The sequence below is a fragment of the Artibeus jamaicensis genome, unplaced genomic scaffold, assembly GCF_021234435.1.
Source record: "Artibeus jamaicensis isolate MK-2021 breed Jamaican fruit bat unplaced genomic scaffold, CSHL_Jam_final scaffold_847, whole genome shotgun sequence".
NCBI lineage: Eukaryota > Metazoa > Chordata > Mammalia > Chiroptera > Phyllostomidae > Artibeus > Artibeus jamaicensis.
The window spans coordinates 14,277,899-14,296,295 of record NW_026522057.1 but is presented as its reverse complement, the minus strand read 5'-3'; the positions used below and the strand labels follow the sequence as shown (position 1 = coordinate 14,296,295).

The 18,397-nt window shown below is 39.2% G+C and overlaps 1 protein-coding gene and 1 non-coding gene across 2 annotated transcripts; both read right to left on the bottom strand.

Moving 5' to 3' along the window:
• Positions 1-898: 898 nt before the first annotated feature.
• RPA2 (replication protein A2) lies at positions 899-16,716 on the bottom strand. The gene is made up of 9 exons (XM_037149631.2): positions 16,566-16,716; positions 16,199-16,305; positions 12,524-12,625; positions 12,320-12,433; positions 8,577-8,651; positions 7,710-7,826; positions 3,255-3,362; positions 2,976-3,070; positions 899-1,608 (listed from the first exon to the last, which is right to left on the bottom strand). Exons 1-9 carry the CDS (start codon positions 16,576-16,578, stop codon positions 1,524-1,526), a joined length of 816 nt encoding a protein of 271 aa, XP_037005526.1. The 5' UTR covers positions 16,579-16,716; the 3' UTR covers positions 899-1,523.
• LOC119052520 (small nucleolar RNA SNORA26) lies at positions 1,678-1,800 on the bottom strand. Its single transcript, XR_005083121.1, has one exon. It is a non-coding gene; the product is annotated as a small nucleolar RNA SNORA26 (small nucleolar RNA).
• Positions 16,717-18,397: the final 1,681 nt, after the last annotated feature.

Here is an 18,397-nt window from a genome sequence, read left to right as displayed (position 1 = left end):
AGTGGATTGAGCCGGGTGATGCATGAAAGGCAACCATACATTGATGTTTCTCTCCCTCTCTCCTTCCCTTCTCCTTTAAAGATAAATAAAATCTAAAAACAACAACAACAAACCCACCAAACAGTGCCTGACTTTTAACATCTGCACTACTCCCAAGGTGGGAACTACTCTGCATGTATAGAAGGTAACAACCACTTTATTGTTCGAGATTAGAAACCAGGGCCGTGGAGCCTTCTCTGCACAGCTGCTAAGATCTCATTTAGAAATACAGTTAAAGCAATCATAGAACTTTTATTTGCATATTACACCTCATTAACTTACCTCAGAATTAAGTTCTTTCATACAAGAAGTAGCTTGCTTTCTGGAGTTGTCAGAAACATCTTTGAACTAGTTTTTTCTTCCTCAAGAAAAGGAGCTGATTAAGTTGTCCAAAAAATAGCTGAGGCTTTTAGTTTCACCTTGAGGTGACATGGCAGGTATCTGATTCAGTCACATGATTATATATTGCCAGTCAAAATGAAGGCCTGCCTTACAACCCTCATTAAAGGTAACACTAGATGCTTTACAAACTTTATTTCATTCAATTTTCATAACAAACCTATAAGGAAATGATGTTGTCTTTTTTTTTTAAATTAATGATGAGAGAGAGAATGATTTGACCAGGGGTCGAACGCAACCTTGGCTTACTGGAACAAGGCTCTAACCAACTGAGCTCTCTGGCCGGGCACCCCTGATGTCTTCCATAAATGGAGGCTCTCAGAGCGGACATTATCCTGCTCAAGATCCTGAGAAGGAGAGCCAATACATCAAACCCAAGTCCAGCCATGCTATACTGTCTCAGGTAAGGTAGTAATTACACTAATTTAACAAGAAAAATAAGGACATCTTCACAAGTTACTACAATAACATAACTATTTTATTAACCACACGGATGTACTCACTTTATACAAAACACAGTAACATTTCTTCCTCTCCTTTGACACATGAGGCCACCACTCCAGAACCTCATGTTTACAAAAATGCTTTTGGCATCAGCCATGACAAGTTGAGGGAAAGTGCAATTCTGAAAGTAACACCACATAACCAAAACGGGGAACGAAACCAGCAGAGGTTAGCACATTTCTTGGGTGGCTCTCTGCTGACAGGCCCTAGTTGTTGTACTCATCTTCTCTCAACAGAAAATATTTTAGGAATAGAAACTCCTGAGAATTATGTAAGTAATACTGCCCAACTCTCTTGGTAGCATCCTTCTTCCACTTCCATCTCTCCTGATGTTACTATAACTAGTTAATTTGTAACTTCTTTAAGAAATACCACTCTGGATCACCCCGTCAGCTGGCCATCTCCCTCTGAACGTCAAAAAAACAGAAGAGAATAAGTTTCATAAGGAGGTCAACTGAGACCTTTTACAGATGAAACTTACTTTCTAGAAGTCAACTGGTCAAACGTAGGCACAGCTGGACAAAACAGATCATGAAAATAGGTCCAGCTGGAAAACATGTTGGGTGCTCAATTAGGTCCAGTTATTCTGCGTCTGTGGATTTAAAATGATCGTCATCCACAGTAGAATAGATGTGTCCCTCGTTGCTTAGAAAATCCACAGCTTGCCTGGAAAGAAAGTGGGGGAAGAGGCTCATTTTCTTTTTTTTAAAAAAATTCTTATATTAAAATTTTTTTAGCTGCGACACCAGATAAGGCTCTCAAGAGGAGTTTTACCATCTTTTCTCTGGGTTTTATGGAGACTGACTTTACTCTTCTGTGTTAGCCTCTGAAGGCACTGGGTTGACCTTAAAAGGGCATAGGAAAGAGCAAAGGCCCATTTTCAAACTATACAGGAGAAAGGCAATTGCCTTTCTGATACTGCCAAAAATGTAAACCAATCAATCCCCACCCCCACTTTCTATCTTAGTTAAGAATTCACAGCCATTTGCTCACAAAAAGCTCTTGCAGGGAGAGATGCTGGTTAAAAAAAATCAGAAAACTTAAGTAATCCATGGAGACAATGGTCCCTGGGAGAAGGCTGCCTTGGATCCCTCTCCCAAACTGTGTAAAGGCAAAAAAATAGGGCCTCACTCCAGTACCAGTGTAAGCAAATCAAAACAAGGATCTAAAGCTATAGTCCAGCTTGCACATAAAAATCCCCTAGAATAAAGAGCTATTTTTAAAAGTTGTTCCTCTCCACGCACCCACTGAAACTCTACCACCCTCTCTGGGAAGTAAAGTTGCAGGAAGTAAAGGGAAGGTCATCCCAGAAATGGTAAGAGACCTTCAAACCCTTCAAGGCTCTCAGGGCCAGTGTCAGTAACATATTTAGTAACAGTAACAATTTCTAGAACACCTACTATGCGACAGCCATTCTGTATCTCATCATCATAGTAACTGAGACAGAAACTATTATCCTCATTTTATAGGACAGGAAGTAGAATTAGACCTGAGCATTTCTTTTCTATCTAGGCCTAGATTATAACCAATTTATGATAACTATAACAAGCACCATTAACACTCAGTTTGGTCTATTAGTTCACTGGAATCAGGAAGCTGCTTATCTGACATGTTGTCAGGACAGGAACAGTGGGGAAGCCATCTAATGGCTTCAGGTCCAGGAAGCCTGATGCACACATCTCCACGGTGGGGATGGTACCTCAAATGGGACCGTACTTCTGAGGACTAGGAGCTAAGGACCTTGCTCCTCCAGATTAAATCAACAAGAGGTATTAGGTCAATTTTTGCTGAAAATTACATCCCAGCACATAGTGGGATTCAGTATTTGCTGAATGAACAAATGAATAAGTGATGTGACAGCACCATCTTTGTGAGTTCTTCTACTTTTCCATGACTGAATAACTAATAACTTCCTTCTGTCACTAGGCTGCAACCAACACATATTTTAAACTCACCTCTCATTACCAGGAAACTCTGATGAGGTGAAATGGGTATACTTCTGGAGCACTAGCTCATAGAAACCAAATACTCACTTGATTGAGGCTATAGTCATGTGCTGAAGCTGGTTCTTGAGATCATGAAAGTTCAATCCTTCAGGTCTTGGGCAAGCCTTAATCAAATTCAGCACCTGAACATTCAAATCAGAAAGATTTTAGCAACTACTTTGAATGAGCTCCCTTATTAGACCTCAGTGTCTATAGGAAGGAAACAAGTTGGGTTCTTAGACAACCTTAGAACCATTAAGAAAGTAACAAAATTTAGGATTGTCTATGTTTTGCATTTCTGGAGTCACGTGGGTATGTATCATTTACCTGGTTTTGGGCCACAGTGAGACCATTTGCTGGTGTGAAGCTACTCCCACCAAAGTTCCCTGCTTCAGCCATTCCTGGATTGCTGATGGGTGCTCTCCCTGCTGAGGGCTAAATTAAAAAGTCCACAACATTAGAAAATTCATCAATTTAACCACAGTCCTTGCTATTTTAAAGAACTTTTAATGAGGAGCTTACAAAAAAACAATTTATGCAGAGTTTTCCCAATACCAAGTAATTACATTAGAAGAAAGAGCTACTATCTGGTATTTCAAAGGAAGGTGAAGTAATCCTTTGAAGCACACATCATACCAAACAGAAAAAAAAGTACCTCCTCACCCCTTCTATTCTCTGTGATGTGAGGGGAACCAGAGGAAAACTAGCACTGAAAAGAAAGTTATGCAGGTCTGCTATGATATTCTTGGTGATGAATCACTCAAGTATTCACTGAGTGGCAACTGGGCATGAAGCGTTACAAGGAAAAAATAGTTTCCACAATCTCTTTCTACAACAACCAAATTAAAAAAAATAGACTATAATCACTGTTTTCATTTCCCTTCTCCTTAGTCACTCACCCCTCAAACCATTACTATTTAGGGTTCTCAATACACCTTTGAAACAGTTCTCACCAAAGACTTTTCAACCAACAACAGCCAACAGTCTTTTTTTTAACACTTGACCTCTCAGAAGCAGAAACTGCAGCGCATACTCCTATTGTAATGTACCCCTCTTTAGGCTTCGTTTTTATTTCTAGAAAGATTTTCTTTATTTTTATAGAGAGGGGAAGGGGAGAGAATGAAAGGGAGAGAAACACTGATGTGAGAGAAACATCAGTTGCCTTTTGTTTGCAACCTGTGTGGGTACCAAAATCACAACCCAAGCACGTGCCCTATCTGGGAATCAAACCAGCAACCTTTAGCTTTGTAGGATGACGCCCAACCAACTGGGTCACACCACATTCTTTTTGTTTTCCACTTACCTCTCAAACTATACCTTCACCATACCCCTCATCAGCCTTGTCTACCACCTGTCTCCCAAAAGGCTGATGGTCCTCCCAGGATTTCATTGCAGACCTCCTCCTAGGCCACAAATTCTTCTTCCCAGCCATCTGTTGGATATCTCCACCTAGATATCTCATACTTCAAAATAAAATTCATTACCTTCCTCCCTAAAACTGTTTGCCCTGCTATATCTCATCTCATTAGTAAACCCAAATCTAATCACACAGATCGGCATCGTCCATTCACTTACCTTCCACAATCTGTCACCACAGCCTTTTAATACCATTTTCAGTGTTGCTCAAGTCAGTCCTCAACACCCCTGGTCTCCTGGTTGGTATATCAGCTGCTAGTCTCTCCTACCCCAATCAACCCTCTTTACCAAGTAGTAACTTCAAGTCATGCCACTCCTCTGCCTAAAAGCTTCCAGATGGCGCCCCCTGCCTGTGAAAAATATATAAAGCTTCTACATATTCAAGACCTACCACAACTAGACATCAAAATCTGTATTTTATTCTTGATAACTCCGTTTCAACACACTTTATTCCCCAGCTGCACTTGAACCTCTTTCCATCCACGAACATCCTTCTAACCCGAACATGCCATTTCCCAGCTGGAATGCTCCTCATGCCGTCTGCCTGCTAAACACGTCCTTGACATTCCCTAAGCCAAGTTCAGTCAGGGTCTTCCTCCTTAACTCACACGGCATTTGGCCCAGTCTTTCTCATGGAAGCCATCACACTGTTTCCATGCCGCTTTCCCCCACAAGCCCCTTCATGTTTTCACAGTGCCTAGTGAGCAGTTTGTGCTCAGTCATTGGTTAATCTACTGAACTGCATAAGTCAAGGACAACAGATCCAATGTCAAGTACTTATAACAGTACACAGGGGCACTGTGGCAGCTCCTCAGGAGAAAACCCATCCAGTCAGGAGTGTCACTCACCCAACAAATGTTTATCAGAAGTCTACTAAGGAAATGTCTATTAGATGACATTTGGGGAAAACAAAACAGAACAGAACAAAACAAAACACCAAGAGCCAGTCATGGTCCTTTGTTTTCAAGCTAGGTACCACCACACGGCCTGCTGGTGAAACAGGAATTAACTTACATTGTATGATCCAGGAGCACTGAACTGAACGCAATTTCCTACCTGGTCGTCTCTGCTGAAAGGACTTCATGTTCTGCTCCAAGTGGCCCCACCTCGTGCATCTTTTAAGATTTAGTTTAGGCAAAACCTCCTCTGGGGAATCTTTCTTAATGCCAAGTCAGGATAGGAAACCCTTCTCAGGTTCCAAGGTACCTTGCACTTGCCCCTTACCACTGCTTAAATGCTCTGAACCCCTAATGCTCAATGCAAACTCTTTGAGGGAAAGGACTGTTTACTCCTCAGTGTAACTGCTATACTCCCAGTTTCCAGTCCCTAACCACCAATTCTTGCTTTTGCCCTACGCTGTATGTTATGAAGTATAGGAATAAAATGGACACCCGAAACTTTCTACCCAATCTCAATCTCAAACCAACTTTCCCCCTCTCCTCTACTGAAGCCTCTCTTTTGAAGATCCATGTTTCCAAATTTGACAATAGACCTCTCTCATCATCTTATTTGACTTCTAGGTAGAGTTCTGCAATCATCTGTACTCCCTCCTTCTTAAAATAGTCTTTTCAGAATATTCTACAGAATAACATTTCCTGGTTTTCCTCCTCCCAAACTGGCAACTTCTTTAACTTTCCCTGGCTCCTATTCTGCTTCCTGACTTTTAAAGGTTAGTGTCCCACAGCTTAGGTCTCTGACCCCTTTACTCCCTGGCTGTGTTACTTCATACAAGGCTTTAAATATCACCTGTACAACAGTGATTCCCAAAGTTCTATCTCTATCCCTAACCTTTTCTTTGAGTCCCAACCTTATAAAACATTCAACCATCCATTCTGTTCTTCACTTACATATTTAATTGGCACCTCATACTGGGTTAAATCCAAAACAGAATTCTGGATTTTACCCTCCAAACTTGAAAGCTTCACCTAGGTTTGGGCAAGCTCAAGCCCAAACCTAGGAGTCATTTCTGAACCCTCCCTTTTCCTTACATCCTATATCCAATCCTCAAATAGATCCTGTCAGGTCCACCTTTAAATAACATCAAAATCTGACTACTAATTCCAACTGCTATTACCATTCTCCCAAACTACTTCTGTTGCTATTCTTGGTGCCTCATAGTCTACTTTCCGTACAGCAGCCTGAGTGAGATTTTAAATAGGTAAATCAGACCACCTCACTCCCTAGACAGATCCTTCTAAAGGCTTGGCATCAGTGAGAATAAAGTAATCCTCACCATGACCTACAAAGCCCTACATGATCTCCATCCTGCTTCCTAGCCTCCATCCAACTGTTTTCCCTCTCATTTGCTTCCCTCCAGATGTTTTGGCCTTCTTGGTGGTCTCAGAAATGCCAAGCATATTCCGGCTTCATGGATTCTAACCTTCCATTCCTTCTGCCTAGAATGTTCTTCTTCCATCTGAATTGTGCTTCCATCTGAATTCTTTTTCCTGCCATCACTCTCTTCTATCCTGCTTAATTTTAATTCAGCACACCTATAATTATCTAAAATTATGTCTTTTTCTTATTTATTTCCCATTTCTCTCAAGAACATCCTTAATGGCTCATCAGTCTCTCCTAGTGTAATCAATCTTCCATCTTGCCATTGGAACCAGAGGCATGGAAACAGGAAACAGACTGACAGCGACCAGAGGGGAGGAGGGAAGGGGATAAGGAGGGAGAGAAGGGGAAGGGTCTAGTCAAGGAATAGGCATAAATGACCTATGGACATGGACAATAGGGTGGTGACTGACTGCAGAAGTGGGGGGTGGGTGGGGCAGGGGAAAGCAAAGGGAGGACAACTGGGACAACTGTAACAGAACAGCAATTAAAAAAAGAGACAAAGAATCATCTAAGGACATTCTAACACTGGAATCAACAACTCCCTTATGTGGTCCCACATGGACTTGCCAAACTAAATTCATACAAAAGAAAATGTCAACAAATTTCAGTACAAAGCAAGAAATATAATTTCAGGGACAAAATAATGGTGTATACATTTTAACTAGACAGCCAATAGGCTGGAAGGAAAGCAGCAAAACGCTGTCCTAGTTGAGCTTTTCCTTTGACTGTGGACCGACAATCCTGGCACTAAGAGCCGAGTCTATAATTACGTGTCTACAATTGAAGGTTGTCTTAGGTCCCAGCCATCCATGCCAGTGGGGTCAGAGGAAGTTGTATTTTGAGAGGAACATGACTGCTTCACTGCTTCAATAAAATAACATGGCAAATCTCATGGAGAAAATGTTTTAAGGATTGAATAATACCTTTATTCTGGCTCAACCTTCAAAACATCAAGTTCATCAAAGCCAGAGCACAAAAGCTGACTATGCTCTTAGGGGAAGGAGAACTATGAGTGAGGCTGCTCACCTGGCTGTTAGCTCTGGCCAGCATCATATGTGCGTTCACCACTTCCAGGATGTGTGCGGTGAACTCATTCATATCATCCAGGGGCATGATCCTAAAGGCCACCAGGCTTTTTTTGTTCTATTGAAAAGTGAATAAAGGATAAACACATTCAAGAGAATTTCAGGTCAAAACATTAATCGCTCCTTTCTTGATTATAATATCTTGCTAATATGAATAAAATGTTACATACTTAAAAATTTTAACTCAAGGTTAATCCGAATATAGTCAATAAAATATAATAAAAAAACACACACCAAATCAGAGATGCTCGCTGACTTGATCAAGGTTACACTACCAAGCGAAGCCTAGTATCCTAACTCTAAATCCAGTGTCTGCCCACCCACACCTAATGGAGGTCACAGGTGGCAGCTGTAGGTGGGGATGCTGCTCTTTCTCTACCATTCTGTCAGTTTTATATTAAGGTAAAAACCCATTATTTCCTTTTTAAGAAGAGAACAATAAAATAGCTTCATTATAGCTTCCATTAAACATGGTACTTTAGTTTTTGTTTTTAAAATTTTTTTATTTATTTTTAGAGAGAGGGGAAGGGAGGGAGAAGGAGAGGGAGAGAAATATCAATGTGTGAGATATACTTCAATCAGCTGCCTCTCACACAACCCTAACTGAGCACCTGGCCTGCAACCCAGGCCCATGTCCTGACTGGGAATCGAATACGTGCCCTTTTGGTTTGCAAGACAGTGCCAATCCACTGAGCCACATTAGCAAGGGTGGAACCTTAATTAAGTTTTAAGTACCCTAAACACAGGCATGAATCCAGAAATTGTTCCATGCAAATACATTTTAACAGTCATTTCCCCCTGACTTTACCTGGAAAGATCTCAGATGACCAGCCACTTTCACGTATGTTTCCGGAGGAACCACAGTGTTTTCACCACTGGCATCCTAACATATAAAACACAAACATAACACTAAGGTTTTAGTGATGGTGGTCAAAGCCTCTTTAAAATCTCTAAATTATGTACAGAAACAGAAAGTTATGAAGTGAGAGAGAGACAGTATCCTAACATGGCACTACCTACCTAGTTTGCTCTACCTTTCAGAGTTTACTTTTTTGTAAAATCAGAAATTAGAATAAAAATCTCTAATGTCATTTCCAGTTCCAAAGCTCTGTGTTATGCACATCATAGAAAAGCAAACGGTGACTGCACTCTCACTCAGTGCTCTTAGGCACATGCCTCTCTGGCAGACAGTGGACATACTTAATGGCATAGCAGTTCTACTTTTAGGAATTAAAGCAATTAAGAACATGCATTAGTATTTAGCTTTAGAAATATTCATCATAGCACAGATTACAATACAAAAAATTTAAAACACCTTAAGTATACAAAAACACAGAATTCTATTAAACATCTGGGAAGACCAGTTGTGACATGTAGGAAAAAAGGCGATTTCCCATTTAGGGGAAAACACACACCAAAAAATGTTAATAATGGTTAACTGGGAAAATTGGAGTTTTCTAGAATATGTACACATTACTTATAAGAAAAATATATAAACCAAGTTTTAAGAGATTTTCCTGATTATAAAATACATAACTATAAAAAAATTAGACAATAAAATACGTCTTTAAAAATAAAACACTCCAATTCCCACCACATGAAGATCAACTATTTTTTTGCATTTCATTCTACCTATTATTTTACATAGCTGAATCTATTACCAGATAAAATACCCAAATTAACATTGAAGAGAGTAAAAAATTTTAATTCTCTAAAGCCAAAAAAATACAAGTAGAAAGAGGAAATTCTCCTTGATGAGACTGTATTTTAAAAAACTATCCAACAAAAACTTAAAGATTTATAAAACCCACTGTCAGAAAGGGTGTGGAGAGCTAACTGGGTACTTTTACACACTAGTGAAATAGATAAATTGGTACCTTTATGAAGGGGGGAAACCTGTAAAAATATAAAGTTAAGATTTTTTAAAAGGAAAACTATGTAAATGTATGTTTCTTTCAGAAAATCTAGTTTTAAGAATTCATCTTAAAGAGATCACCTCATAATTGTGAAAAGATGTACACAACAGAATTCTTTGGGGCACTGTCTATAATAGCAAATGATTGGAAACAAGTTAAATGTTCCCTGATTGGGTCTGCTGTTAAATAAGAGATGGAATAGGCAGTTGCCAAAAATGATGATGTAAATGTGTATTTATTCACATTAAGAAATCAGTCCACAACACAGTTTTGAATGAAAAGAGCAGATTACAGAGCAGTTGCATATCATACCCTTTATATGAAACTGTAGGGATACATCTAATATGCAAAGAGAAATATCTGAGGTATTTACCAAAATGTTATGACAGTAGTCATCTCTAAGATGTGGGCTTTTGGGGGCCTTTAATGTTTCATAAGCAAGCATGGTACATTTTGTGTGAGCCTGCAGTACTATGAATCCTTAGTATCTCCTGCCCCACTTGATGGCAGGGACTGTTTTTTTTTTCAATCTTTGTAAACCTGGAACCAAGCAGTTTGGTTTAGAATCTATATTCCTATAATAACTAGTGAATAAATCATCCTGTATTTTCCTGAGAAGCAAAAAATAAATAACTACCAAGTTATTTCTCCACAGATGACTTGTGGATTTTGAAGTGAAAATAGAATACAAAGTGTTTATTATCCAAATTTTCTACAAGGTATTTTAAAAACAATATAAAAAGCCAAGAGGACTTCTGCCTGATTAAAAAATAAAAAGGATAGCCCTAGCTGGGATAGCTCAGTGGACTGAGCATGGGCCTGTGAAGCAAAGGGTCGCCGGTTCGATTCCCAGTCATGGTACATGCCTGGGCTGCAGGCCAGGTCCCCAGTAGGGGACACATGAAAGGCAACCACACATTGATGTTTCTCTCCCACTCTTTCTCCTTCTCTCCCCCTCTCTCTAAAAATAAATAAATAAGTAAATAATAAAAAATTAAGAGGATAAACATGTGTTTTCTTTCCCTCTATTTTTTCCATACATGTTACTGCAAAAATGTAGTCATTTTATACACACTATCTTGTAATCCGCTCTTTTCCTGTTAACAATTTATGGTAAACACTTTTTTGTGATAATACATACATTTCTACATCACTTGGAATATTTTATAAACATAACATGGTTTAATTATTACCTATTGCTAGCATTTTGAGATTGACTTTAAGTTTTTATTATAAACAATGCTATAATTAACACTGTTAGAACTGAATCACTGCTCATGTATTTATTTCCTTAATGTATTGGGTTGGCCAAGAAGTTCGTTCATTTGATGGTTTCCCCTATGGGGACAACACATAAGTGCATTTGGTAGCACTTAGATGTCTTTAACTTCATACAAAACAATTTTGTTAGAATGTATTGTGATGGCTGTCATATCAGCATGCATTAAAAAAACTTACCAAAATTGGTGAATTTTTGTGTAGCCATTTTAATACTGAGGATGAAAGAAATTTTGTGACATTTTTGGCATATTATACTTTATTATTTCAAGAAAGGTAAAAATGCAACTAAAACACACACACACACGCGAAAACCCAAACCAAAACTCAAAGGTTTGTGCAGTATATGGAGAAGGTGCTAAGACTGATCAAACATGTCAAAGTAGTTCGCAAGTTTTGTGCTGGAGATTTCCCACTGGACAATTCCTCATAGTCAGGTAGACCAGTTGGAAGTTGATAGTGATCAAATTGAGACATTAACTGAAAACAATCAATGTTATACCATACCACACAGAAGACAGCTGACATACTCAAAATACCCAAATCAATAAAGTTATTGGTAAAAATGAAAAAATGTGTCTTTTAATTAAATGGACTTTTTGGCCAACTCAATAATCTAGTAGTGGAGAGAGAGGTCAACATTTTTATGATGATTGATTCTGATTATTAGCTGACTTTTGAGTAAAGTTGTATCAATTTATACTCATCATCAGAGTAGGATGGTAGCCACTTGCCCATAAAAAACAGTGACTTACTAAGTGCTAGAGGCACTATGCTAGGGATACTATGCTAGCTACTGCTCTCATCAGAAGTAGGCAATGCCATTCTATTTTTTCTTTGCCGACTTAATAAGTTAAAAATAGTATCTTAACATTTATTAAAACTGCTTTTGTTGTTGTTGCAACTGTATTTCATCTACAATGAATTATCTGTGCATCTTCTTTGCCTGTTTCTCTAAAATTCAGTTGGTTTTTCTGCCATGTAAGAATTTTTATTAAATAAAAAATTTAAGTGTTTGTAGTATGTTGCAGAACATTTTTCCATTCATTTAAACTTTTACTTAGGGCCCCCTATGCAACTTTGTTTTAGGTGTTGGGGATACAGTGACAATAAAACTCCTTGTTTTCAGAGTTTACATTCTAGTACCTCCCGTCACTTTAACTTTGTTTATAGTATTTTGCAAAGTTTATAAGGTTTTAAACTTTTATGAAATCAAATATATTGACCTTGCCTTTGATGTCTTACTCATGTATTATTTTTATAAGAACCTTTAAAAAGTAAGACTAAAAATAGTCCAACCTGGGACTATATCTCGAAAGTCCCAAAGTAACCCCAACCTGATTAAAAAACCACTTACATCCGTGTCAACCCACTGGCGAACATCCATAGGTGCAGCTGTCATGTCGTCTATTTTGTAAACAATGTTGGTTGGAGCCTTCTCTGCATGTCTGATTATCCCGATGATGACAACCTAGATCAGAAGAAAAAAAGTTTGGTTTTCAAAACCAAAGTAACAATTATATATTTTTAAATGAAGTAATTTTTATTTCATTCTTCATACCTGTGAAATCTCAACATTCCCAATTCTGAACACTTCATCGACCAGAGTGGCAGAAAGCAGCTGAGATATGGTACAGGGCACAACGTGCTGGGCTCGGGCTCTCTGAAAGAAAAAGTATGCATAAATTCATTTGAAATAGTAACTACCGCTCATTTAACACCTGCTTACGTGCCAAGAACTTTGCATACATTATAACATTCAATCTTCAAAACAAACCTCATTATCCTTGCTTCGCAGAAATGGAAACTAAGGTCATATAGCTAACAAATGCCAGGTTTAACTCCAAAGCTCCTGATGAATGGGTAAGTTTGTGCTGTACTGAAGATTCACCAAAATGAGTGGAGCAGAGTGGAGACAGCATAAGAAATGACCTAATTCCTGAATAAACCTTTAACAGGAAACCCCAGCTTTAGGCTGAAGACAAGCTGAAGCTAGCTATTTGCCCTGATGAGGTAAGATGGTTATTTGGAAAGGGTTTGAGAAAGGGCCAGTGGAGACAGAACTTTGGACTTGCTCTAAAATTTCTTAATATAAAAAGTTAGAGGTATGACTTCCTTTATGACAGATATTCTGACAATCAGATGGAAATCTTGGGGAAAATGGGATAAGAGCTTGGCCACAGTAGACATCTTCCAAGATCAGACGAGACCAGGTGCGTTCACGGTGGTATGACTGTAGACCCACACTAGATATCTTAAAGGGACAGGATGTGATAAGACAGAAGAGTGTCTAGAGTGTCTAGTAAGGACACTCAAGTCACACCCTGAAGCAGGCTAACAGCAGTGTTAACTTTCTTGCCTATGACTGGCCAGGGGTTGTCTGGGTGACATAAAGATGAGTACAGTTTGCCCTTAACACACTCCAAACCTAGGAGAGGTAAACACATAAGTAACAGACTTGATCTTGATACACTACAGAATGAATTGTGCTACATGAGATATGAGAAAAATTTATTGGCAATTTGGAGAAGAGGGAGGATTTTAGGCTGAACTTTGAAGTGAAAAAAATTTGACAGTGAAAATATAGTGGCTAAGGAGTAGTAAATATTCACAGGCTGAGGACAAATATGCACTCCCACACAGTAGACTCAGGTTCCACTGAATTAGTAGCTGCAACTTTGCCTCAAAGGTCCAAGATACCAGCAACGTTTTACTTTGCTGAAGCATAATTTTGAAAGGTAAGTATTGGCAGGATGGTAGAAAATAAAATAAGCCCAGCCAACCAACAGAACACATGCCACAAAAGGCAGCACTTGAGTGTTAAGATTATGGAATGGTGTGTTTTTGGTTACATCTCTCAACTCATCTGTATTTCAGTTTCCTCATCTATAAAACTAGGATAAAATCACTATGAAAATAAAATATATGGTCAAGTACTTAGAATACCACCTGGTACATCACAATACTCCATAAATATCAGCAACTGTTCCTCACTCTTTACGTTCGTGATAGCTTTTAATAAGGATGCGAAGGAATCAACTAAGTTTTTCAATTTTACTTTAAGGTATTTTATAGGTGAAGTTATATAGTGTGTTAGTGTGCACTGATTTAAAATTTGCTGATGTCCCAGATTTGGCTCTCACAATGTGTATTTTGTTTTCATCCACACAACTTACATTTTTATTGCATCTGCAGTATAAGAAAACTAAGAACCATCATGGTAACAGAAACAAGAACATGGGCTTCAGAGCCAGATGGTGCTATTGACCTGTGTTCAAACCCCAGCTCCATGGCCCTGGATATTCCACCAACTCTTCTATAAAATTAAGATATTTACTTTTCAAGTTGTAAATGAAACATACAATGTATATAAAAGTGATAATACCAATCTCTAATAGGTTTTCAACAAATGTGATTACTTTGCAGGTAAAAAAGTTATGTATGGTTAATTACTAGATGTTAGAAATACCTTCAAATTCATCGTGAATCAGTTATAGCTTGTTTTTTAACAAGCATCTATTATGTTCCAGGAACCAACTGCAAAGCATTCCCAGTTCATTCCAAAGAGATTTACAGAGTATGATAGCACAAGTGTGTTTGATTCTGAAAAAAATTATTTTCTGGCTGACTATCAGCCACAAGCTACTCGGAAATGAAGTACTGTACGAAATCATCATTTTTATAGGTAAAACATTGAAAATTTCACATGGGTCAATCAAATATAAGTTTATAGTCAACAGAAAACATTTAAATAGGGCACTGATGTAATTTACTGTGAAAAAGGCACTAGCTTTTAAACATAAAAAGAGAGATTTGAGCATCCAGATTATAACTATCATTATTCTCTGAAAAGTTGTCTTAATACAGAACCCAACCTCTAGATCCAAAGATAAAATTCTAACAACTAGAAGGAAGAAAAATAGCTCAACTTAGGGAAAAAAGACGAAAACCAACTATCTAACTTGTTTTCACTTTCATAGCCTCAAAGACGACAGAATTAAAAAACTGGAGTCCCTCTAGTCTTCCTGGGAAAAGAAAACTACAACAGAGAAAAAAAAACTGCTTAGCGAAATTTGAATTTGCTCAGCATCAGGTGTGCTCAGTCTGCTTCCATTTATTTACTGCATAAGCTTAGGGAGCCTCTTCATCTCCCTAAGCCTCTGCTACACAGTGCAGTTAAGCAATAAATACCTTACAGGATTATATGAAATCTCACACAAAAAATATAAAGCACTGTCCAGATGCATGAGAATTACCAATGAATTCTTTCCCACCAACACCCAGCCCTGAATTAACTGTTTAGGTGTAAAAGCTTATTAACCTGTGCACAAATTCAGACCTGCTAATACTGAATCTTAATACCACATCTGAATGACATCTAAAGAAGCCAAATTAACTGGGTATTTAAAGGATGAAATCCACAGCAGTTAAGTGCAATCTCTCTTCTGAAAGAGTAAACAACCAGCACCTGAACAGCTGTTTTCACAGCACTTTCTTACACTTTAGCTTATTTATTAATTCCCTGCGGTATGAGTAGTACTAGTGCCATTATCAGACGAAGTAAAACCAAGGGCCACTAAAACTACAGGTTCAAGTCGCTTCACTGGACTCACACTGCCAGTTAAAAGTATATTCTGGACACACTGTATTCTGGCTCCAATGCTCAGGTTCATTTAAGTAATATCCAGGGCCATTTATTGAAAGTGATTATGGTGCAGGCACTTCACATACTTCATAATATATTAAGTCTCACAACCACCTTGTAAGGCATGTATTATCAATCCCATTTAGTAGGTGCAAAAGACTCCCATGAAGGAAGAGAAACGTGTTCAATGATACTACGCTCTGCAAGTGGCGTTTAGAGAACAGATCTGCTTGACTTGAAAGACCCTGTTCTTCCCAACTCATTATATCGTATCACCTGTTTAATTTTAAAACGACTTTGAATACATTAAGAACGTAAAACGGGCTATTAATTCACGTTCAGTTTTCCCACAAGACGAGAAAATTCGTAAATTTCAAAATAAAGCCAAAGAAACAGCGGATGCAAAGTTAGAGGAGGTTCCTCTCTTCAGACTTACAGCACTTAATGTTGTAAGATTTAGTAAGATTGTAATTGGTCTTTACCGAATCAGTGCCTATTTACACCCTTTCTCCACCACATAAATTTTCTCACATGGATGAATTTCGAGGTTCAAGACAGATAAAATAAAAACGAAACACTCTTTCAACCTACTGATTTCCTTTCAGCCTGAGAAGGTGTCGGCGATCCAAAGCCGCCCGGAGACTGGGTGTAGCCACCGGCTCCCCCGAACGTGGAGCTGCCATAGCTTTCATATCCACCTGGTTTTAAATAACAACCGTATTAGTATCAGAGCGGCTTCCCAAGCTTCCGAAAATTCCACAGGCGTCCTCCGTCGTCACTGCCCCCACCCAGAGACACTCCTAGGATCTACCTCATCTTCTCCGCCACCTGCCCCCCGCCCCCAAACGCTCCATTTCCACTCCCGCCGCTCCCCAGTCCCGCCGCTGCACGCCTCTCCGATCCCCTCCCTCTTCGCTCAATTCCAGCGAACGTCACCCTCCGCCCCACTTGTCATTACTATTCCACATCATGGTCACGATGCTCTCAGGAAAGACGCGCTGGGAGTTCGAGGCGGTAGTGTTCGCTCAGCACTTAAGAACCTTGTTGCTGTCGCAGAGATCTGTGTACTTTTCGCTGGCGCCACAAACTCCTTCCCGCGGACGGCGGAGCCAATCAGTGTCCAGACCGCTTCTGGCTTCACCCAATCAATGCTCGCGAGTCCTACGCCTTTTCCGGTCTTTGCCGGCCAGGCACTTGAAGACTCTCGCGCTACCCCCAGTAGAGCCGGAAGCCTCCGCGGCCATCTTTCTAAGGGCAAAACACACTGCGCACGCGGAAACAAGGCACTTGGAGATGCTGTTTTTGTCTCGATTAAATAACCAATCCAATAATACTTCCTCATCTCAGGACCACAGAATCCCACCGCCGACAATGAGCGGCCTTTTACGTCACTTCCTTCGGCGTTTCTCTGTTCCCGCCAAATTTTCACTAATCATACGACACTTTGATCTAAAACGCCAGAGAATTCCCGCTTCTGAAGCTCCGCCCCGCAGTCGCCAGGGATACGCGCATTGAGTCGGTTTGCAGTACTAGATTCGCCGCAGGTCTCGCGTAATTGCTTAACCTTTAACATAAAAAGCCAAGTTCGGCTTTAGTACTATCACCCCTTGGTCCTGATTCTCCCCAGTGAAGCTGTAAGAAATCTGCACTTTTCCCCATGATGGCCTTCCTAAAAATCTGAGGATTACGCTCTCCCCGTTTATCTTAACCCCAGTCAAATCTAGCTCCGCATCTTCGGTTGCTTTAGCTACTCATAACGTGGTGTGTTCCTTCTACAGAGAGTGGAGCGCGTCTATCGGTTCTTTGCTCTAAACACTATTAGATTATTTAGACCCCCCCCCTCCCATTTACTTACTACAAATCTTTACTGTTTTCTCTTTTGTTCTAAACGCCATGTTGGCTACTGGGAGTCAATGGTAAAGAAGGTGGACACGTTTCCTGAGCTTCTGGGTCATTTTCTTTTCTTTTATTAAAACAGCAGGTGCTGTTTTAATAAAACAGCACGTTAATGTTAAGCATTAACATTTATTAACTAAATCCTGTGAAGTTGTTAAGGTACTGTTATTGTCCCTATTTTGCAGATGAGAAAACTGAGTCACAGAGAGGCTAAATTTTGGGAGTTTGCATTCAACCCAGAAAGTCTGATTCCATTAACCAGTGTAGTTACTATACCTTCTTGAACATCCTAGACAAACTCAAATGAATACTGGGTTTAGGCAGGAAAACTGTAAATGTAGGGGTTTGGATAACAGAGGGAAAATTTATTACACTTTTTTTTTTCTCTACAGTAAGGAGAACAATCACACAAGCATAATAGTAAATAGCAATTGACACAGAGAATATGCAGCCAGTATTGCCAGATCATTCTGTGTTTTAGCAGATGTCATAAATTTGGATTTTTGTGTAAAAAAAATTCTGAATTTTAACTTAAAAAATACAAATCAAACAATTTCAAAATACTATGTAGGCCAAAGAAAGATATCTGTGGGCCAGCTGTTACTTTGTACGTTCTGTGAGCCTCCAAATCATTGCTGAGGAATACCCGAGTACGGCCAAGGAAAAAAGTCGGAGGCATACCAAGATAACATTATTATATTAAGCCCAAGGTGACAGAAACTTACATAGTCTGCCAAGTAAGAGCAAATTTACGATATATAGGATAAAATGTTTGAAATCAAGATTATTCTGGGAAATTTAAGATGTGAGCTCACTTGGGTTACCGTATTTCCTTGTTTCCTATCCTTCAGCCATGCTGCCCTTTCAAGTACTTAAAAATGCAGAGAAAGTAAA

Excerpts from the sequence above, each read along its gene's own strand:
- RPA2 (XM_037149631.2), bottom strand. Across the intron at positions 7,827-8,576 it reads GTCATCTGAGATCTTTCCAG|AACAAAAAAAGCCTGGTGGC; the intron begins GTAAAGTCAGGG and ends ACTTTTCAATAG. Across the intron at positions 3,071-3,254 it reads TCACTGTGGCCCAAAACCAG|GTGCTGAATTTGATTAAGGC; the intron begins GTAAATGATACA and ends TTGAATGTTCAG.